Raw genomic sequence first — 24,245 nt, forward strand, 5'->3', positions numbered from 1 at the left:
TGGCCAAGACCCTAGCTTTTCCAAAAGCTTGAGTGGCCTACAAGCCGTGGATCTTCCCAAGAAGTTGTCATGGTCTTCAATGTCAATCTATATAATATCCCAAAATTTTCCATTTATCAATGGATGAAAATCTTAAAATCGCTTATCTATTAAGCCTAACAAAATTGTTATACCTAACAAAAAATCTTATAATCTCTTGCATACCTTGGGGTTTTCATCTTCTTCAAGAAGGATCTCATGGTATAGATTTATTGAGTTCTTTGTCTTCTTGTCTAATGGAGGCTTCACTTTGTCTTCATACCCCATGTCCTCAATGCCAAGTCTTTTTGGCCTATGAGAACTCTTCTTTTGTGTAAGCCCATTGTTTTCATAGACAACAATCGAATAATTAACACACATGAATACAAAGCTATGTAGCAACCTTGAAAATTTTCCCCCTCCACCTTAAGAGATCCTAGTGATCGTGGTTTATAGCTAATGAAATATTTATCAATGTAACCCCACCTTACAAGATAGCTAAGAAATATCTTATTTGACATTGAAAATATGTTAAATGTCATTGAATAATATATATATTATTTTGTTAATAATGTAAATTGGAAATTTCAAGACACAAAGAAGAGAGCCTTCTTCAACCTCTGCATTCAAATCTCTATTTCTCCTCCACTTTTGTGATATTCTTGCTCTTGAATATGGTAGGATTAAAACCGTGAACCAACTACTTCTCAATTTCCTCTTGTAATGTCTCTATCTTCTCTTCAACATCTTCATCTAGACATGCATTGTCCTCTCCTTCACTTGCACTTTATCAGAAGAAGAATCTTCCATATATTGAAGGAATGCAAGAAAACGTGTCCTTCTCAATAAGAAGACAATGATATTGGTTCTTGTGATAAGGGTAGTTGATTTCCTTCTTATTGAACTCCTCATCAATAGCTTACACATCATAATAATAGTCATCTTGGGCGTGTTGGTTGTTCTAATTATATCAAAGTAATGCACATGAATGTCAATTGCAAGGCTCTCTACATGCCTCATATGATCTTCTCTATAAACCTAAAGCTTATCAAAAAGATCCTCCAAAAGTTCTCAAAGGTTGAAATGGACATTCAACATTTTTGAGATGGAGTTAAACTTGGAGGAGTTTCTTCTTTTGTGAAGAAAATAAAAATTTCTATTATTAATGATATTCTCCATAGCTTCTTTCTCCATCCCCTCCCAAGAAATGCTCATGTTTGTCATCTTTCGATCAAAAGTATTATTAATATGCTTTTTCTCTGCAAAAGGTAAAAAACCTCATCAATAACATAAGTCATGTTTAGAAATGAAAAATTTGCACAAGAAGACTACAAAGCATACTATTGAATTGGTGTTTCTAAAGACAGTGTAAAATAAATGATAGCAAGCAATTCTTCTTCTTGACAACAGACAAAAAACTAGAAAATGAGGTAACTTATTTCAAGAGACATGAAATTCTTCCTATAGATCATAATACTAAACTGGCATTTCTTAAGACAAAACAATAAAACATTTATAGCAAGTACAAGTTTACAAGTGTTGTGGTAAGACATGCCAAAAATGATTACATTCTATGATGTGAGGCCAACACATTTAGCATTTTATAAAAGAATACAAAATTCTCTAGGAATTGGAGATTTCCTCAAATTTTGAAAAAGAATTTCCTAATTTTTTTTTGAAATTCCTATGGCAACAAAAAACTCTTCTTTTGTGTCTACTATGCAAGAAATATCATAATACTTGGAGTTTGTTTAGCCCATAACATCATAAAGGAGAAGGAAAAAAGTGATTTGAGAAGAGTTTAAAAGCATGCCTTTTCTTGGGTTGATGGCCTCGAGTGTTTGCACATGGTTGTGGTATGTGAGTGTTGGAGCTAGGAAGAAATAAGCTAACTGATAAAATGAGGGATTATAAATGGACCTAGAAATACTAAAAAAAGAAGTCATCTTTGCCTCAATAAGTTTTCACATTTTTCAAATATAGTTCATTTTTCCTAGAAATCTAGGAAACGAAGAACCTTAAATTACATTTTCAAGCTCATATATAAAAAAACTATCTTTTTCAAAACAAAAGTGCATGGACTATTTTTTTCCTCACCCACATTCAAAGGATTGGTAAATCCCTAAAAGTGCACACAAACATCTTCAAAGATTGCAAACGTTGAAAGAGGTACAAAATCTCTTGCTTTGATCTTATCTTTTGAGTTTTATAGAACTCTAATGGAAAATAGCATAATTATATTGTTGTTCATGCTACCCCTCTAAAGTTTAGTTTTTCTTTAGATATTGACATGTTGCTAAAAGTTTGCAAAGCATTGCTTCTTAATTAGTTTGATATTGTTAAAAATATTTCCAACCAATAAATATGATGCATTTTGTACTCACAAGTCATCAAATAGTTGATTTTGTGATGTAGAATACTTAAACATAAAAATAAATAAAGCAAGTTGGACTCTATCTCAAGAAGCATGATTTGGGGCCATTTTTATGGTTTTGTTCAACCCTGTTTTTGCATCACTATGGCATAACCAATGGAAATTCATGTTTGCATGTGTGGAGGTTGTGTTGTACTTATATTCAAGTTTTAAAGATTGTCTGATCATTGTTTTAATTTTATGATTGTCAACATGGGAAGAAAAAAATCAAGTGTCAAAAAGTACATGTTTGATCCTAGCCAACTATCTCAGAAGATTCATTAGGCATTAAAGCCTGACAAGCTACCTAGGCCAAGTAAACCAAAGAAGAAATTTTCACATAGTGTGAGATACCTCGATGAAATTATAAAGGAAAGTAAAGCCCTCAACCTTGCAATTCCAAAGCTCCATTCCAAAGGCTTTACAAGGAGATTTGTGTAAGCATAGCATCAATGATATGAGATGGGCAAGGATAGCTCTTGACTTCATCCATGAGGCAACAAAGGACTTCTTGATTGATTTTTTCCAAGATGGCTACATCTATGTTGCTCATGCATATGCACTAACTCTCAAAAGGTTAAGATTATTCTCAAAAGGTTAAGATATGATTATTCTCAAAAGGATAAGGATATGATTATTCTCAAAAGGTTAAGATACAAATTTTCAAAGATTATTAAGCTAGTCCCTCTAATAGATGAGAGAACCTACAAAATTTTGAATGTGTCACCATACAGAAAGATAAAGTTACATGAAGGCCTTAAAATTTGAGATACTACACATCATAGATATAAAATTAGATGAAAAAGAGGAAGAGACTATAGAAGAACAAGTAGAGAAATGGAGAGAGCATAAAAGGAAGAAAGGAAAAGAAAAAGAAGTAGATGAGTTAGAATTGGTAGAAAAAGAGCTCTCTCACATGCTTATTTACAAGTCTCCACAAGGATTTCAAGTGCATTGCTCATAGATATAAAATTAGATGAAAAAGAGGAAGAGACTATAGAAGAACAAGTAGAGAAATGGAGAGAGCATAAAAGGAAGAAAGGAAAAGAAAATGAAGTAGATGAGTTAGAATTGGTAGAAAAAGAGCTCTCTCACATGCTTATTTACAAGTCTCCACAAGGATTTCAAGTTCATTGCTTTGTGCTAAGTGATATAGGCAAGAGGGAGAATCTTGTTACTTTTGACTTAGAGTGTGTTAAGATCCTTAGTGATAAAAGAAGAGAAATAAATGATTCTATTCCTTAGCTTGTTGCCTTAAAGGTATAAGATACTCTTAAGAATGGTATTTTTATGGTATTGATCTTTTGTTTAAATCTTAATTTCCTTGTTTCTTTCATATGGTGTGTGACACATGAGTTCCCTTTGTACATTCAACAAAATATTAAAGTGGTTGATCCCTTAATCTCCCTTTTCCTAAGGAAAAATGAGCTTAATATAGATCAACTTGGATATAGGTTTAGTACAATTGACTTTGAAACTTTGGAACTACTATTGATTCTATACCATGAAAAGTAAGTGATTATCTTTCTATCTCATTTTTCAAAAACACTTTTTTCAAACTCAACTATGGCCATGTGACTATTTTAAGTGCTTATTGGAAGCTTGATTGTAATAAATTGCATTGATAACCAGTGTTATTTTCTCAATCCTTTAAAGGGATCGCATGGAAATGCCAAGATATAAGTAAAATAATTCAAGACCTATCTCATCATTCAATCTTTTGTTACTTATAAGTACACTAAATGTTATTATTTTTCATACCGAGGCACAAAAATCTTGATTGAGGTGCTTGAAAAACTTTCTCCAAGATGGCATATAGGCAAGGTGTGGTAAGCTCTTAATCAAAAGATGTTAAGATATTTGATTATAAAAACTTTCCTAAATAACTTGAATGATTTCACTCCATTTTTATTTTTAGAGTACTCATTATTAAGAAGATAGCCATTCATGTGGTTGGAAACTAATTACAAATACTAGAAGATTGATTCATTTTATTTTTCTCAATGATGACAAACTTATAAAGGAAAAATAGAAAAAAAATGTTAACTTTAAGCTAGTGATTTTCTCAAAAGATAGTCCATTGCAAAATAGTGTTGAAGTAACACTCTATTATTTAAATGTATATACTTCTCTGAGGATTTAATTATATGATTATCAATATCATCCAACGACAATAAGAGCAAGTTATTCAAGGTAGCAAGAAGCCTCGCAATAAATTTGTAATAAACAAAGGTAAAAAGGATACAAAGACCAATATTGACCAAAAAGGCAAGGGGGCCATGGAGACCGTGGAAGTGGATAAGAAAGGAGATATGCCCAACACTATAGCAAGTGGAAAGTCCTCATAAAAAGGAATAGCATTTCTATTTTGCCGTGTAAATGTATGTACTTTTGATGAAAGCAAAGAGAGATTGGCTTCAATATCAATGCTTGTATCTATTCTAAAAAAGAGTGTTTTTTTTCAATATCTTTGCATTGAAAATTCTTCTCTCTCCTCTTTGATATCTTGAAAAAAATTTCAACAATTTTTTTTTTCATTAATGAAGAATCAAATATACACATAAGTTGGTATAATGTAACGTGGAAAGTTGCCCTTTTCTTGTTAAGTTGGAACACAAATCTACTTAAAAATTCAATATCTTTATTTTTAGAAGTACATCCTTACTCGATGAAATGCACTTGATAATCTAACATTTAGAAGTGTAATAATTTTATCATCAAACCAAAGATCAAGATCCAATATAGGGTCTTGACGGCCTAAAGCCAACAAACTATTGCCAACATAATGTTATCTACTATAATAAAATCTAAGGATGAAAATTTCAGTAGCCATCATATATTTGCAAGCAACAGAGTCATGATATATAATACAAGTTGTCTTACCTTCTATTATAGTACCTCATCCTACATCAATGAACGCAAGACATGATCATATGCTGGTTTTTTCATTGAAAGCATGGCCTTTGATTTTCTTATCTCAGCATTGAAAAAAATCACAAAGATAGCAAAAGGCATAAATAAAGTAATATTGCTTAGCTTACTTGAGTTATTAGGTTTCAATGCGCTTTGTATCTCAAAAAACATTTTGTATCTATACTTTCACTGGTGGATAGGCTAGATAAAGGCCATTCAAAGCTTGAAAAACTGCACAAAGAAATGGGAGAAATTGTACCCCATCAACAATGTTATGTAGGAAGAACATGAGGATGATCATGAAACAATACTCCATTCTTTCAAGTTGTATTTTATTTCTTCCTTTGTAGGTTTCTTCTCCAATAGAACCATGCACAACATCAATAACATGAACAATAGACACAATCAACTATGTGATTCCTTAAGATTAGATAGACAATCATCTACTAAATAATTAAACATAATAGTAAGTTTGAGAAAAGATAAATATTAAGAATCAAGTGATTATAATTAAATCTATGCATTTGAAGATTTGAGGTTCCAAGTTCCAAATGCAACTCTCTATGCATTAACACATATTATACTAATACCTCTTTTACATTGTTCTTGTTTGCTCCAAGTTTTAAATCTTCGATCCCACCTTTTCAAGCACAGATGAATGAGCTCCAACACCTTTCTCTTTTTCTACATCTTACTTACTACATGGTGATCTATCTTTGCTACTAATAATAGGAATCCATCTTCCATTATTTTGAGATGAATTGAATACTTATATGGATGTAATTTGAGAGCTTAAGTACCTTGTTGAAAGTCAAATTTCTATATTTGAGAGAGAGAGAGAGAGAGAGAGAGAGAGAGAGAGAGAGAGAGAGAGAGAGAGAGAGAGAGAGAGAGAGAGAGAGAGAGAGAGAGAGAGAGAGAGAGAGAGAGAGAGAAACCAAAGGAGAGAAACAGGGTAAAGGAGGAAAAAAGACAAGCACCGAACTCTTTTGTCATTTAGTTTTAGATTTAATCATGATTATCATGTAGTTATAGTTATCATTAATGTAAAGTGGCCCAAAACCTATGCCATTAATGCCAAAGGGTATCATAATCACAAATACAAGAGGTTTAAAATAAATATTCACAACAAAAAATATAATTATAAGTATTCATATTCTCTTGAAACACAATTTTTTATTTTTAAAAAATAGGAGTATGTTAAAGAGCCTTTGCGTCTATTGGTCCCGAGCACTCTCTCTTTACATCCTAAAAGTCAATTTCGAGATTAAAACTCCCCTAATGCAAGGATAGTACTTAGATAGAGTGTGATTTGTACCATATAACTTACATTTGCTGAAGATTGGTGGGTAAATCCTAAATGTTCGAATTATTGATACATCAACCACGACTAATTGATGCACCATAGCTGCTTAGGAATGTCAATGTCTCTCCTCTTTACTATTGAAGCCCTTGCCTCTCACGTACTTTTCACTCCTTACAACCCTGCTCAAGCCCTATAACCTTTGATACCATGTAAAAATTATAGGGTATAGTGTACAAAAATTTAGCCAAGGAATAGAAAGTATATAATAAATAAGACAAGAACATAAAATCATTTGATTTCAAAAAAAAGATACAAAGATAAATCTATCGACACACATACTTTCACTATGAAGCTTAGATGGCTATCTATATAAATAATTGGTAAAAAGATCAAGGCTAGTTGGAAGAACTCTGACTTGGTGAAAGAGAGATCAATAATGGCTTTGGAGGGGTCCCCTTTTTATAGCCTAGGAAGATAAGAAAGCTAGCTTTTTTTACCTACTTTATTAGTCAACTAAGTTTTAGTGAATCTTCCCTTTACTATTAGGCTAAGAGCACTACCCTTAAACCCCAAAATAGAGATGTACAATAACTTCCACACCTTACAACTTCATGTTGTGTGCCTCAAGTTACTAGCAACTTAACTACTTTATGAAATCCAAAGTCTAGATCCACAAAGATCGCCTTTTTGCCATCCAATCACATAGATCTCATCTAACATATAAGTAGAGCTTCAACCAATATCTAAGCTCACACATGGCTTCTCCTTATGACCTCACACCTTTAAGTACCATGGATCATTAGTAGCACCTTAGGAGGCTTGGGCATCAAGCTGATCTGAAAAATAAGATACCACAATATATTCTCCAAATCCCTTAACTAAGAATCTGTCACCCTATTCCTATCAACTGATTATCTATAAGATAGTTGTGTGTATACATGATAGTTTTATCCCCCCAAATGGTTCGTTTAAAACGTTAAATCATTAGGGGAGTTTTGAGGTCTCGAAAATGCCCTGCAAGAGATCCTAGAGAGAGAAAATAATTTAAGAAATAAAATCATTTTATAAAATTTTTAAAAGATTTATATTTTAGTAAGTTAAAATATCAAAATTCGTTAATAAGTCATTGTCGTGATATTCTCATGGTCACATCAAACCTAGAAATCTAGGTTACCATAAAGTTGGCAAGGTTGTCGTAATGAAGATCTTACCTCTCCTCATTAAAGTGAAAAGTAATATTCAATTTGAATTTTGGTGGATACTCGATTGCCTCCCTCCATCGTTTCTCTCTTCTTTTTCTCTCCTCCTTAGTAGTCTCTTCTTTGTTTTTGTTCTTGCTTCTGATCATATCCTTAGCTATGGATCAATCACCCAATGATCTCTGTAACTCAGCTATGGATCAATCATCTAATGATCTCTGTAGCTCTCATAAAATACCTCTCTATCATCTTCATACTGAGTTGGACAGTGAGTATGAACCAATAAGAAAGAGAACAAAATCTATCACGGTTACAGAGTCTATGAAACATATACTAAGGTTTGAAGGAAAGAAGAATATTGATCTTTAATACCATATTGGGGAATATGGAAATTTTCCATAAGTTTGGGACACGTGGTCAAATCTTTGGATTTTCCATAACTTGAATACTATAACTCCAAATCGAGCGCTCTATAGCTCAATAGATTCCATTTTTCAAGTGCTTTCCAATGATAGGTCACATCATATGGTTTTGAGAAACTTATGGGCATGTTATCCGGGTGCCACATTTTTAGTATTCAAAAAATGGGAATTGGGAGATTCCCAAACTCACTAATATTGTGTTCTTTGGTTAGATGGAAAGCTATATTCCAAAGATCTTAGCAGAAATAACACTCCTCCTTTCTATAATAGCTCGTCATTAATGAGGTTTATTGATGATGGCTACAATGGATTTTTAGGTTATACACTTAATCTTGTTGCAGAAAAGGATATCCTTGGACTAGAGAATCATCTTTTGATGAAACACAATATAGAGTTGTTACAGAAGCTAGAGGATTGTCAACAAAAAATTCATTCATTGGAAAAGCGTATCAAAGCTTATCAACGAAAGCAAACTTTATTAGGCCTTCGAAATCGACAAAGAGCTCTTAAAAATATTGAGAATCTCAAACGAGGAGGAGGCTGTGGTAAAAGAATCCAAGCAGCAAGGTATATTTTTTTTCACTTGAAAAATCTTAAATATGGCTTTATTTAAACTACTTGCATTGATTTGTGATGTTAATTTTGCTTAGATCTCTTCTACAACCAAATGCAAGTGAAAGAGATTCTTTAAAAGCAGCTCAATTTTATTATCATCTTCTTCCTTCAGTAGTTTCAAAGGATATTTTGGAGAAGAAGAAATTTAAAAAGGCAAAGAAACAATGCTTGGAGTCATTTGTAAAGGATCATTCTTTGGATTTTGAGTTAGTACAGAAGACACTGGATAGTATTGGTATCAGTCGAGATGCTTATATGCAACTTTTCCAGCTTTTACAATCAAATATGAAGCAAGGACATGTACGCAATTGCATACTTCCGAAGCCATTTGTGGTTAGGACTATCAGACAGAGAGTTAATAACAAAGTGATGGAGATTCTAGGTGAGCCTTTTCATATCAAGGCTAGCTTCAAGGGCAAGAAAAAGGAGGTTACATTCAATGAATTTAACAATATTTTCCTTGACTTGCCCACCCTACAATGCTTAATGATCAAATTTTATGACTTGTCAATAGTAGAGGCACAGGGAGTGGCTAGATTTGTGATTAAACTTGATGAAAGTGAGATTCTGAAATGTAAAAATTTGGAGAGAATCTCTATCATCTTGATGAATAGAGCACTTTCGTCAGGTCATTGCAATCACTCAACATCATTTAGTGTTCAATCTAAATATAACATCTGGTGGCTAGGAGCATTTGAGGTAGATACTGAGAATTTTGATATACTATATTGGGTTTTTCATCAAACATCAATACCTAATGTTAATCAAAGGCAACAAGCAGGAGAAGAGCTATTTGTTGAAGGATTTGGGAGCTACAGGATTGAGTGGCACATAGCTGGTGACCTAAAGACACTCAAATGTATGTATAATGTATCAAAGGGAGCTAACTTGATATCTCCTTGCTTATACTGCATGTCACCAGCTGCAGAGTTAAACTCAAGCAATTGGAATAGAGCTCCCTCTAGACAAATTGTTACCCAAAGAAGAAAAGATAGATATTTAAATTCTTGCGTAAAGCAAAGATTTACAGAATGGTTACAAACCAAACAAAGAGTTGGGAAAAGATGGGTTTCAAGAAACCCTTAATCTTTGGCATCTTCTAGTCTGATTGTGTTACAGAAGAGTCCTTAGTTTCAGGCACCTCAACAGGGCCTTCAGAGGAGTCCTTGGTTTCAGGTAGCTCGACAGGGCCTCTAGAGGAATCTTTTATTTTATCCCACTCAATAAGACCTCTATATTTCAAAAACTCTTGTTTTCGATAGCCTGGAAGAAGCTTCAAATTCTTACTATCTTCTACATAAGAGAGCAAATAGGAGCCAAGAACTCCAAAATATCCAGCTCTAGATCCACTGTATCCAGGCATGAAGCCAAAAACTCTTATGGCTTCTTCCTTCTCCACTAAAATGATCTTGTCCAAACCTCTGCTCTGAAAACTTGAGATCCAATTACCTTTGAGATAGCTCTCAAAGCCATCATTGGTAGACTTGGAGAGCTTGACAATCTACTATGATATATTACAATTGTTTGATTGTTTAAGTTTCCAATATAATGGCCAAGGCTTTGATTTTTTCCAAGCTTCATTGGCCTAGAGCCCTTGGCCCTTCCAAGAAAGTTGTCCAGATCTTCAATCTCAATCTACAGAACAAACCACAACAGTACAAGATATAATATATTTATCTATAATGCATAATAAAGTCTAACATAAACTCAATGGGTAACTTCGAATTATATTTCATACCTTAGGATGTTCGTCTTCTTCAAGAAGACTATCATCATAAAGATTTATTGAACTCTTGGGCTTCTCATCTGATGGAGACTTCAATCTCTCTTCATACCCTACATCATCAATATGAAGTTTCTTCTGGACCTGCAAGAACTCTTCTTCTGTAGGTAGTCCCCCCTTTTCGTATTCTATGATCTGATCAATATATGTATGTAAGGCTATAGAGCTATCTTGAAAATTCTCTCCCTCAACATCAAGACTTGCTAGTGGTTCTTGTTCATAACCTATAAAATTCATGTCATTTTTGCCCCAACCTGCAAGGATTTCTAAGCAATAATCTTCTCTAAGATCAAAAAGATGTTGAATATCATTTAGCAACACATATCTCTTCTTGTTGATAAGATAAGTGGGAAATGTTGGAACACATGCAAGAGGACCTTCTTCATCAACCTGTGCACTTGGCTCGATCTCCTTTTCTTCCACCATTGTGATATTGTCACTCTTGAACAAACCTACATCAAAACCTTGGACAAGTTAATTCTCAACATCTTCTTGGAATATCTCCTCCTTCTCTTCGACCTCCTTATCCATACTTGCAATATCCTCTAGCTTTCCCTGTTGGTCTATATCTGGAGAAGAATTTTCCATGTACTGAAAATACACAATAAATCCAACGTCCTTGTGGATCAGAAGGCATTGGTGTTGATACCTGTGGAAAGGGCAACATGTTTCTTTCTTTTTAAATTCCTCATCAATGAGGTTGAACCTACCTAGCAAAGTTGACATAGATGTACTGGTGGCTCCCATGACATCACTATAATGAACAAATCCATTGACTTCCAAACCTTGCACATGTCTATCATAAAAACATCTGTACTCCTTAACTTTATCTTCAAGATCCTCCAATAACTCATTCAAATCAAAAGGAACATTGAAAATTTCCCTGATATAGCTAAACTTGGAAGAATTTCCAGTGATGTGTAAGAAATCAAAGAGCCTATCATCAGATATCTCAATTATCTCCTCCTCATCCATTCCTTCCAGAGATAGCTTCCTCTTTGTCATCTTGACCAGGAAAAGATTTATCCCTGAAAACAAAGCAGAATAGAAACACTATCCAATAAAACAATATGGAACCATGGAAAGAGGCCCCAAAATTGCATTTTTCAAGACAAAAAAATAAAAAAAGGAGAAATTTTTTTAGTTGACGGGTGAAACGCGAAAATTAAAGTGTCCAAGGCAAATGCGTGTGAAGAAATCGCGTTTCACCGGACACTACCTTGAATACGAAAATTATTTCAATATCTCACCGGTGAAACGCGATACTTAGCAAAATATCACTAACAGGGACATTATTTCGCGTTTCACTGGTCAAAAGATGCAAATCAAAAAGAGAAACATAAACTATAAATTAATTCTATGGAAACACATAAATTTATGATAAAATCATTTTTGAAAAAGCTATGCTGCTTTTAAAAGATACAAAGCACATAACATCTGTAATTATTCAAGTGTTATTAAAAATTCTTTCTATATTAATCAAATTTATTTTGTTAAAATACTTGTAATAAAAAAAATTTGTTACCTATCAAAGATTGTTGAATTGCTCTCCACACAGGAAGCAAGGACCTTGAAGGGAAGTCGAAACGAAATTTCGGTAGAAAAGAAGACAATGTCGGAGAAATGGCTTCGAAATGCTTTTATATTGACCGTTAAGTATGTGATAATAGTTCCAACGAAAAAGTTTGTGTAATGATGGAAAAATAAACGGGACCGCAAATTTGGATGAAATTACCAATATTTTTGCATGCACGAAATGCCTCAGAATACGTGCACACGTGTCTCACTTAACACACCGTATTAAACTCCTCAGAAGACGTGCGCTCTCTTTTTTTGAAAATACGTCACACGTGTGTTACATAACACTTTTCCAAGTAATGCTTGTACCATAGATAAAAAAATTTCGGTAAGTGAGAATACGTCACACGTGTGTTATTAACACTTTGCCAAGAACGTCGAGTCCATGCAAATTTACCGCCTTCGTCTTTCACCGCATTTCCAGCAAGCAGAAAACATTGCTACTCCGCCTTTACCTTTGGTGTTCCTTCCAATCTCCAAGCATTTCACTGCTTCCCCAACAAAGGAAACCTTCGAGCATATTCTCGTCATTAGGCTGAGATTGTGTAAAACAAGCTAAAAACAAGGTATGGTTTTTTGCATCTTGCTTTTCAATAACAGGCTTCATTCAATGCATTCTTTTAATACTTTTCCTTAATCTTTTATGTTATTATGAGCTTATCAACACTACAAATGAATTTTTTCCACAGTGGGAGCATTCCTTAATGTTGTGGAGATTTAAGGAAATCTTCAAACTTCTTCCCTAATTCTGTGGATATTTTATGTAAATTTAAAAGCTTTCCTTAGATCAAAGCTCTTTTTTCTTGGTTTTGTCAATTTCTTTGGTATTCATGAGTGTATGCTTTAGCAAAGGCATAATCAAAATCTTAACAAAAACAAAGAATTTGTCACTTGTGGTCATGAGGTGTTCAATGTGTTATCCTTTTAACTCTACACATACCACTTATGCAAGTTGATGCCACATATATCTCTAATATGCAAGCCATACTTAAAGGTAATATATGATTGAGCTATTAATTATCCATTTTCAAGAATGCCCTAGGAGAGAGTCAATATGACTAAGTCCTCAAAGATGAGACAATTACAACATATTAAAAAACAAGTCTTACCATTGACTATACTAGGTGTAATAGTTTGAACTATGTGTTTATTTAGATTGTAGATCTCTACCTTTGGAGTATTTAGCATGTGAAAAAATAGTATATTTACATTTGATATACCTAGTCAAGTAGAAATGCTTAATTCGATGTATTGATAACAAAGTGTGTTTCAAAGTTTGACACTTGCAAAGAAAGTGTAAGGTAGGCTTGAAAGGAAGGTTCTTTACATAACATTAGACACTGTAAAGCTCATTCTCAAATTAATGGTTCGGTTTAGATTTGTAATGTAAGAGTTGATGTCTTTAACAACTTACAAGGAACATGTTCCTTTCTAAATCCCTTTGGAGTGTCTACCTCTGACAGTGGCCAACTAGTCAAGAATGATAGGCACTAAGGATCATCTGTTCAACATGTGAGAGGTTTTTTTTGGACAATGCTGATGAAAGAATGGAACTAGTCTATCTATACATGCAGATTTGTGTCAAATCTAGGATTCACAAGAATATGACGGATCTGCCATGTTCCTTAACCATAACTGATCCCCCACAACCACATCAGGATCTTGATTCCGCTGCCAGCTCCAATGTGCATGAGTTGCATTTACAATCTGTAATTTTCCATGGCCATAAGTTGCTTCGCGATATGCAGACCAAGCTGGCTTTGGATCTAAAAACCTGTTAGAGAAAACCAATTACCAGTTGCCTGTAAGCTCATCATTCTTTTCATTGGTTGCCAGCAAGAAATGAAGTTGTAAAAGCTTAAAAACACTGTGCAACTCAAAATTGGTGCTCCAGATCATGTAATCCTTTGAAAAGCATCACAGAATATCCAACTAAGACTCAAGTATCATGCATCTTATGGCCTGCTTCTCATGTTTACTCTACAAAGACATGCAAGAAACAACATACGTATTTGCCAATCCTTCTCGATTTCCACCATCACCTATTGTGATGTGAACAATTCCACATGAATCAGACTGCCCTTGAAATACTCGCATCTGCACAATGACTGCCAACATTAAGCTCTGATTGCGTAAAAGCATCTGTGGAATGCAAACACCACAAACTTATTACCGTGCGTTCATAAGCATGAACATGCCCTGCAAATATCAAGTCCACTTTTGCTTCTTTCAGTATCAGCTCCATGGACTTCATCATTCCTTCACCCTCACCCTGATGTTTAGCATTGCTATTATACCATGGTGCATGAATGACCGCAACAAGCCAAGGAGTCTTGCTCCTATCGACTTTCGCCAAATCAGCCTGGAAATTCGTAGAAGTTTGAAGCATTACTTCATCCATATCATGCAGTTGTCACATCAAATGGAAATATCTATCAATTTGTAGAAGTCTTACGGATTAGTTCATAGTTCATCCATATCAAGCAGTTCTCTCATGTCATGAAGTGTCTATCAATTCCTACATGTGTTGCTTGATTCTCACAGCATATAAAACCTATTTGCATGTAGCTGCTTGGCTGTACTGTAGACAGCATAATAGCAATATTCTTGTCAACTGACTCACCTGAAGCCACTTGTATTGATTAGAATCTCTGCTGTAGTCTGCATAGGATCCAAGCATCAAGACATGAACCCCAGCAACTTCAAAAGAGTAATAAAGGTTTGAATCCGATCCACTCTCTTTATAAGGCATTTGCCACCGAGTATTGTAGGATCTGAATGATTCGACCACTAGAGGAATACGCTCTACCTCATGATTTCCTTGAGTCACCATCCATGGTCGGGAGCTCGCTAAAGGTTCGACCAGTTTTCCAAAAGAATCCCAAAGGGGCTGGTAATAATCAGCATAAGAAAGATCACCTGGAAGGATGAGGACATCATAATCTGAATTTTGGATGTGACTCAAAGTTGAGGTGGTATAGTTTGTTTGGCCCAAATCACCTGATCGATGACAAAAATTGGTTAGCATGTCTCATTTCATGTTAAGAAATCTAGTGAGGATGATAAATGGCCAACCTTAAAACAGAAACCTTGTAGAAAGAAAACTACTTTTGTGGCATTTATGGACCTTTTGGCCTACCACATGGACATAAACAATATGGTCAATCCCAATGAAACATGATAACTACTTTGCATCAAAGCTTGCAAACCATGCTCAGAATGTAAATAATATCCAAATTGAGATATTGATGGGCATCATGAAATATCCAAAACTGATATCGTTTTTCATGGTTCTATTTTTCACAGCATGTAGAGACTTTTATCACTATTACTATGTGTCAGATTAGGCTACATTTTGCCAGATTCAGCAATTCCCACGCTTATTTATCACCCCTAACTACATTGTTTGGTGCCAATACTATAGTGAGAGGACAATTCTGCACTGTTTTCCTTCAGCAGGCAAGGCCACTGTTACTTCTCACCAGAAGAGGCTGCTCCCAATGAAGGACATCAATTTGCTTCTGTGGGTGGGCAGCATAGACAGCAGTCCACTAGTGTATCAATCAGACTGTCCATGCATGGATCAACACTAGTCTTCTGTATTTATCTTGAAGGACATCGATGCTTGTGTATTCCCTTAAAACTGAAGGACAGAAGGCAGTCCGCTAGCGTCACAAATTACAATAGGGCTGTCATCTATGCTTCATTGAGGAGGCAGCAGACAGGTGAGCCATTAAGTCATCACTCATTGACTGATACCAGCACCTAAATCCTCAAGACTTATGGTTGAGAGACCCAGAATCCTTGCAAAATCTGATTGCAAGTTGTAGGGCCATATAACCAATTCTTGTTAAGAGGTTTCCTTCAATATTGCAGCATTCCTAACAGAGCCTAGAAGCAGACTCATGCGACCATGTGTGAGCTTGAATGATTTTCTAATCCATACCAGTATTTCACTTAAGCTATACAAATCTCATACCAGCGACTGCAAACGTTATTGGAACTTGTGGTCCAGCAGGAGGAGGTGTTTTGAAACTGTACTCTGTTCCCGCACCTCCACACCTATAGTAATAGATAGTGTCTGGTTCCAGAGGCCCAACAACGACATTGTGAACGTATCCGGACTGATACAACAAGAATTTGTAATGATCAACCGTCCCATCAGCAAAACTGTCATATGAGCCTGGTCTTGTCCCATATTCCACTCTAGATGGAGAAGAACCACTTTCTGTAACCCAACAGACCCTAATTTGATTAGGCCCTGCCAAAGAAAGATGCACCTGTAAAGTTTAGGGAGAAAATTATTCTCTCTCTCTCTCTCTCTCTCTCTCTCTCTCTCTCTCTCTCTCTCTCTCTCTCTCTCTCTCTCTCTCTCTCTCTCTCTCTCTCTCTCTCTCCAGTTTCCAGAACATTATGCTCATGCTCCATGATAATGACTGAAATTAAGCCACAGCTTCCAGCCTTGCAGCCATACTAATGCTGACCAGCTGATTAAATATGAATGCTCAGAAGTCAAAACCACCTCACTGGAGCGCAATGTGGATCTCTTGTGTGCGATTGTAAGCCAGTGAGACACTGACATGAATCACAGATCCACATAAACGCAAGTTCAGTACTAGGTCACTGCTGGAAATGATCAGACTGATCACTGTACGATGCGCTGGAAGAGTTACAGCACTGTATCAGCTGGTGTGTTTATATCTGTATAAAGTCGTGCAGCTGGACAATCAGCATTGTATGGACAGAATCCATTGATTAATGAGGGTGTTAGCTTTTGCATAAACGCATGATACGTGCAAAGTACAGCTAGAGAGCAGTCATGATGGGCAACAAGTAATTTGATGTAATCACCTGGGCGCCGGGGCTGTCGATGCCGCTGATCACGGTCGCACCAGACAGCGAGAGATCAAGGCAGGTGATGAGGAAGAAGGTGCCTGAGATCAGTACCCACGTCAAGGGCAGCCCCATCGATCCTTCTATACGTAATTAGAATGCGCGCTCGCTCTTCCTTTTTAAGTAATGAGGTTGTTCGCCTGTGCTTCCTTTTTAAGTTTGTAATGTTTTGTTCCTTTTTTTTTTCCCGCGTTTTATATATATATATATATATATATATATATGTAACAATAGCCCGGCTGGTAGGGCAACCGCCAAATGTGTGTAACAATGTGAGCTTCAGGTGGTTTGTGACTTGAATCCCTTCCTTAGTAGAGTGTCCTAGCCTTCCAGTTGTGCTACTCTTTGGAGTGAAAATTTTGGGATATTGGTGTGCGCACTGAAGAGATTCGACCGAAGCCCAATCAATTGACTATAAGTACAGCACCGGATTGACAAGTGTTTATTGTTGTTCTCTTCAAAATGCTTATTGCAAGCACTAGTGACATATGTTTTTAGCTCTTTGCACAAATTACTAAATGGTGAAAGTAAGAAATCATTATGATCATCATATACAAGTCTTTTCAATGTCCTTTCCAGATTTTGATGATCTACCTTTCAAGAGTGAAGTGGCAAGTTTCCCTGTCTCATCCTAGTTTGGAGTTGGTAATTAAGATTGGTGTGGCATGGTTGTTGAGATTTAATCTTCTTGTTTATTCTCATACTATCGATATGAGGACTTTCCAACCGATTCCAAGTATGATAACTTACAATTAGATAGATTGTAACCTGTTAGCGTCCTCCAGTTATGATTTCTTACCATTTGATTGTGATCTTTCGAAAATCTATGGATCATTTTCATATGTATGAGCCCTTTTGATTGAAAAACCAAGACACTCATGGCAAACCTATGGCCTTGGACAGGTCAACAAAATGCCCCTCAAGTAATTTAAGCGGCTCTACTAAAATTTCTGATCTACTTGACACTAAAACTTGAACTTTTATGAGCATTCGCTAACATGAAACATGCTATGATGAACCCATAGTCATGGCCGGCCCAAAAGGGGCATACTTCTCTCAACGTCCCTTATGATTTCACAAAAATTCAAAGAATATAAGGGTAAAATGTAATATATTTGATTCAATGAATGGTCCTAAGAGAAGAAATACCAACCTAGCATGTGGAAGAGATTTAAAAATTAATTTTGCATGATGTCATGATCAATCCTTTTCTTTGGAAATCACAAGAAACTCATTTGCATGTCCCAATGTCCTTCTTGGGAACATATAGACAACTTTTGCATGACATTAAAGGCTAGGTACTACAAAGTTTGTTATGTGTCTAGCTGGAAATTGAAGATCGAGAGATAATGTTACAAATTTTTGTCTAACTAGAAAGGGTACACCATACAAACATTTCTATGTGTGTGTTGATTCATTCGAGGTGTTGATAAGGGAAGGAAAAGCCAATAAGTATCATATTCTCAAATCAAAAGAGGAAGCATGGATATAAAGGACGTCTTCAGATCATCATGTCACTTAATAGAGACTATGTTTATGATCACATGCATTTCATTTATGAAGAGAATGTTCATGGTTACACTAGGATGAGTTTGGTGCATTCCTTCATATATTGATTTAATAGCAAAAAAAAAGCACTTTATTGGTGCTTAAAAGTGTTCCTTTGGGGGTATAACAAGATTGAGTTTGAAACTCTCATGCAATGTTGCTTTAGCATCAAAACATTGTCAAAAACTTAATTGTCCTATTAAGGAGTTAATTTTAAAAACTCTCACAGAGTAACACACATTTGTGATTGCATAATAAGGGTGGAAAGATAGATTTTTCTACAATAAGGCATATTTTATAGTTTTCAAGTTAAGAGGATCTCATAGATACAACTCTAAACATCATGTGCACATATATATATAATCTTTATACTTTGATACCTTGAACAATGCGAGTCATTTCATCTTATTATACATTAATGTGTGGATCTTGCCAATTATAAATTATCACTAATGAGCATATGGTTATCAAAGCTAAAATTTGCCCACTAAGGAGTTGACTCCAAAAATTCTATTGATGTTATGATATAGCCTAGCAATTACTACACTTTTTGATTGTAGGTTCCAAACTGCTAAGGAGTAACTAACTTGAATTTGTTTTTTACACAAAGAAATATTCCCATTTTTTAAAACTCACATACACTAATTTGACATTACTGAGCATTTGTATTTAGGCTATCGCAAGCCCAATTCAGGTGATTGTTCATATGGCTCCATGTGCGCTTGTATATGTTTGTAGTTGCACACACGATTTCGTATGTCATACCTTGAATCCATGGCACTTTCATTTTTTACATGATTGAAGGGTCGATGTTACCATACATAATCTAGATTAGCCTATTTCTAAAGGCTACATCCACCTAAAGATTACAATACCTTTTTATGATGCATCCACATAAAGATTTTTGTAATTTAGATTAGCCTATTTTTTAATGATACATCCACCTAAAGATTTTTCATATGACTTGTATGTCCTAGTAATGGTCGTACGGATGGGTCCAATAAAAATTATAATTAAAGGTTTTGTAGGTTGCTTATGAGCAATTGTCACCTTACAAAGCAATGATTGGTCTTTCGAGTGGCCTTTAGTTGTAGGACATCTTTGAGAAAGATGAGCTATATTGGATATAAAGGTAGTTATAAGACGTGCAAGAAGGCTTGCACATTACTATTTTGGTATGGTGCCCTATATGAGCATCAATGTTGTTGCAAATTTTTGTTGATACTAATATCATTTTATCCAAAAATTTAAGAAATTCTATGTCCTCAGGAGTAGGACTATTGCCATTGACATAAAAATTAGCACATATCATAGAATCAGTCCTTTAGCCTAGAGAAGGCAATAAGTTTGCCATGTACCTACAAATTTACAATCATAAAAAAAGCCTAATGGTCAACAAAAACCCTACTTTGGGGCATATGGAGGGCATATGTGCAAAAAATTTGTTCTTTTACAAGTTTATTGATACTTTGTAGGTTTTTGTCCTTGAAATCCAAACATTCTAAACCTTATACCGTCTCATTCTCTGCATTTTCAAGGTTTTGAATTTTACCCTATGGGTGTTGTAAAATGTGTCTTTCTTTAAAGATAAGGCACAAACACCATAATGCCCACGAGGGGTGCCTATTGATCAATCCCCCCCTCCCCCAAGTGGTAAATATTCCAAAGAGAGTGGACAAGGGGGAAGTTGGCTCCATCCACAGGACAACACTTAGCTATGGATCTTAAATCCTCCTCCTTGGTGAGCCTATAACCAAAGAGTAAGGTGAATTGGAGAGTGCTCAAGTGTGAAACACTTGAATTGACATCACCATATTGTGAACATAGGTGTCCAATCATGGCAACACCCAACATAATGCGAAATAAACTATTATTATAAGAAATCTATTTTCCACACTTAATGTGGAATCCAAGGGAAAGTATTTGACTTTCCACACCTAGAAAACCCATTTCATCTCATCTTGAGTAAAATCTAATCATGCTTTGAGCTTGAATTAATAATTAGTTATTAAAATTTATTTCATACACGTTAAGTGGCTTTCCCATTTGATTAGCCCAATAGCCTACAATATATTAAAGAATTCTCAGCACATATGATGAAGAAAGTAGGCCAACTATCTTGCACCTTCTCAAGGACAAAAAGCATCCTATTTCTCTCCTCAATGGTGAGCTCGAAATCCATAGAAAGTTCGATTTCTATAATCAAGAAGGATACTACATGAATATCCCAAAAATTCTACCACATATGTATACCTTTATTCTAACAATAGAGGGATATACTAGAGTTCTCCTACTAGAGTTCTTTCTAGCAAGGCTCTCTGAAAAGGAATATGGTAGCCAGATCATACAATATATGAAGAGAGAACCACTTTAGCAATGACAATTCGGCCTACCAATTTATATGAGAAAGCCACCCAATTTATAAGTTCACCTTCATTTTTGTAAGAAGCAAATCAAAGCATTGTTTGAAAGACACATGCACATGTCTTCATATTTCACAAGTACACGAACATTAATTGACTGTGCTGGACCAACTTAAAGCCATTTCCTAGTGGCCAATGAGGAGGATCATTGCATCCCAAGAAGTACCAACTTCATTTTAGAGGTGCTAATGGTAGATCTTGAAACAAATGTAAATTCAGAATTAACTTGCGTCACAATTGAGCTAGCTATCATCATCAAAGGATTGAGAAGCAAAGAACCGGCCATCTGAGATTCTAGTTGCCTTGATAGACATGTTCTTGACCATGTTCATGTCAATATTCATAAGGGTTTTTTGGACTTGAATATGATGGTAAGATCACTTTTGAAAAACTCCTCACGGCTAAAACTTGACATTCACCCAGCATCAAACCTTACTAACCTAACGTCGAACCTTACTAAACTTTGGCTCCAATCCTTGTTTAACACTAGAGCTCGTTTTTTGGTGCAACTTTCGAGAAATTCAAAGGCAGCTCGCCCTTCTCGTCTAGTGGTGAAAAATTGTGTGTGGTTGGTGGTATGTGGAGAGGGTGAGCGGTGATGATTGAAAGGTGCTAATCGGAGGAGTTAAGTCCCTCGCAATCTGAGTTTGTGAAGCTCTTAATTAACTTGCTAGAGGTAAATCTTAATCTGACTCTGAGAGAGAGAGCGAGAGAGAGAGAGAGAGAGAGAGAGAGAGAGTACCTGCGCTGGCCTTTGCTGCAGTCGGAAAAGGTAATCAGCCGAGAAGGCAGCTCTGGCTATGGCGCTGGCGCCGGACAATTCCCGAGGTTGAGACAATATCATTGAGCTTCTCAATGCGCTCATGGACCACCCGATGGACATCATAACCGCCACAACCGCCACACTCATGGGACGCAGGAATCTCGTCTGCCGGACCCTATCAATGGTTATAGCCATTCCTACGTTAATACTATAAATAGAATCCTATGATGTAATTGGGCGGCGCACAATCTTATAACTCGAGAAGCGGCGCCTATAATATGTCGCGCCTCGACCACTGATAATACTATTGAGCAATGGAAGTATCGTGCAGGCCCTTATACCAGATGATGGCTCTGATCTTTGTAATTAAGCGCACGTCGAATAAGAGACGACGTCGTTGCAATGGCAATATACAAGTTATACAGGACTTATAATAGATGCTGCAGTGTCAGCAATATTGCAATTGCAGCTCATATATGGTGCATGTATATGTATAGAACGTTTCATCGACCTGTTCAGGGCGGCGGTAGCTTGCATGATGCGAGAAGAAATCCATGATTGACTTGTTTGGATTAACATGCTATTATTAAATTGGTGATGCTTACACAGATCTCTAATGAATTTGAGAGCGAGAGAGGAGGAGGAGGAGCTGGAGATGATGATGATGATGACGACGATGATGAAGAATAATGGCATCTAAAGCGATTAGAAAGTCGTTGTGAGCGCTTTGTTTGATCTTCTTACAAAAATCTATTTTAATCGAGAGGATTAGAAAGTCATTGTCAGCGCTTCGTTTGATACTGCTGTAATTGTAATTTAATTAAGCCGATTATAATTTAATTTAATTTCGCAAGCGTTTGTGTAGTAGAGAGAGAGAGGTCTACACGCATGTGCGTGGGTGATATGGAATATTCCCGGTATATTTCCCTCCTCCAAACCCTAATAAAATCCTCATGAGTCATACCCCCCAGACTATTGAATCCTGATTCCTCATAACCCCCTAACTCTTGGGGGGAGATTCTCATTGTCAAGCACTAAACAACAAGCCTTTTCGGTTGAGTACCCAATAACATGCCTTTTAGATCACATGTTCCACTACTTGATATTGACCTATCTATGGAGGGTAATCGTCTCTATCATGTCAAAGCCATGGAAATATTGGTAAAGGTTGAACTATTGGCAATGTTGAAACTCCCTTTTCTTGGAATATTGGTGAGCACAATCTTGTACATTTCTTGAGGTGAACTTGCTTTCCGTTTGTAAATTTCTTGAGGTGAACTTGCTTTTTGTCTCATCCTACCACCTTTTGTGTACATCAACACACACTTGTGCATTACACACATGCATGTTCAATGTGTACATATGTACACCAGCATTTTGTGCAAACTCTTCTTCTTCCAACCTGAATAATAAACTTCCACATTTGTGGATACATGTATACCTAACTTTTATGGGTGCTTGCTTTGTGAAAAGCACATGTACAAGATGAAAAGGTTTGTGAAAACATAAGTAAAGCATAAATATTGCAATTTTTTTAAATTACTTCCCCGATAGATGTGTATATGCAACATTATTGGAAATTGCTAGATTAGATGAATTTAAAAGTGTTGAATTTCTTACAAGGCTAGTTGAACAACAACTTGTTCCCAACATGCTCGTAAGTAGTAGCTTTTTCTCTAAAAGTTGCATGCTACAATAGGGTTCACTCTATCCAAAAGTAGCTTCAACTTTTCAAAATCAACCCCACTCAAAATGATGTGAGAAGGAGGAGACTTACCTCTTTAATATATAACTAGGCCCTTCGCATCTAGATTCTCCTGACGCTTCGAACTAGTATTCCCCTACTACTTTGCATTGGTATTCTCAATGCATTAATATTCTTCTATGCTTCACACTGAGATTCAAAGGCATGTTTCAAATGGCAAGAGGGTTCATGGGTGCTTAAGTCACAAAGAAACCAATTGTGGGAGGCCTTAAAGCTATTTTGTGAGTTGAGAATTTCTTTGTATTCTCCTCCTGCTTTGTACGGGTGTTAGGCCAATACTTCACACTAACTTTAGTTTGATGCTTTGGATAACTCTTATTATCTCTTCAATATTTTATCTTCTCTATATATATATATATATATATATATATATATATATATATATATAGTTCTCCCATTGTTTCCCTCTCTCTCTCTCTTTCTCTCTCTCAAGTTTTTCTTTCCTCCCTCCCCTTTTCCTCTCTCCAAATCTTCTGACCCTCTCTTTTCACATATTTTATTATCTCTTCAAATTTTTATTCTCCCTCTCTCCATTTTTAAATTATATTCTTCATATTCTTTTATTTCCTCTCTCTCTCTCACTCCAAGCTCTCTCTTTTCTCTCCC

General features: G+C 35.8%; 1 protein-coding gene across 2 annotated transcripts; it reads right to left on the reverse strand.

Annotated features, from left to right (window-relative positions):
- Positions 1–13,481: 13,481 nt before the first annotated feature.
- On the reverse strand, positions 13,482–22,556 carry LOC148028000 (purple acid phosphatase 18-like). Of its 2 annotated transcripts, none has more exons than XM_087689690.1 (6): positions 21,854–22,556; positions 16,227–16,527; positions 14,871–15,247; positions 14,421–14,609; positions 14,256–14,344; positions 13,482–14,021 (listed from the first exon to the last, which is right to left on the reverse strand). In XM_087689690.1, exons 1-6 carry the CDS (start codon positions 22,067–22,069, stop codon positions 13,835–13,837), a joined length of 1,359 nt encoding a protein of 452 aa, XP_087545816.1. In that variant the 5' UTR covers positions 22,070–22,556; the 3' UTR covers positions 13,482–13,834. The 2 variants fall into 2 exon arrangements, with proteins under 2 accessions (XP_087545816.1, XP_087545817.1); XM_087689691.1 differs by lacking the exon at positions 21,854–22,556 and adding an exon at positions 17,099–17,299 and having other exon boundaries at positions 13,483–14,021.
- Positions 22,557–24,245: the final 1,689 nt, after the last annotated feature.

Source organism: Lygodium microphyllum, chromosome 12, assembly GCF_053477565.2.
Source record: "Lygodium microphyllum isolate KBCC chromosome 12, Lygodium_microphyllum_v1.1.10, whole genome shotgun sequence".
Taxonomy (NCBI): Eukaryota; Viridiplantae; Streptophyta; class Polypodiopsida; order Schizaeales; family Lygodiaceae; genus Lygodium; species Lygodium microphyllum.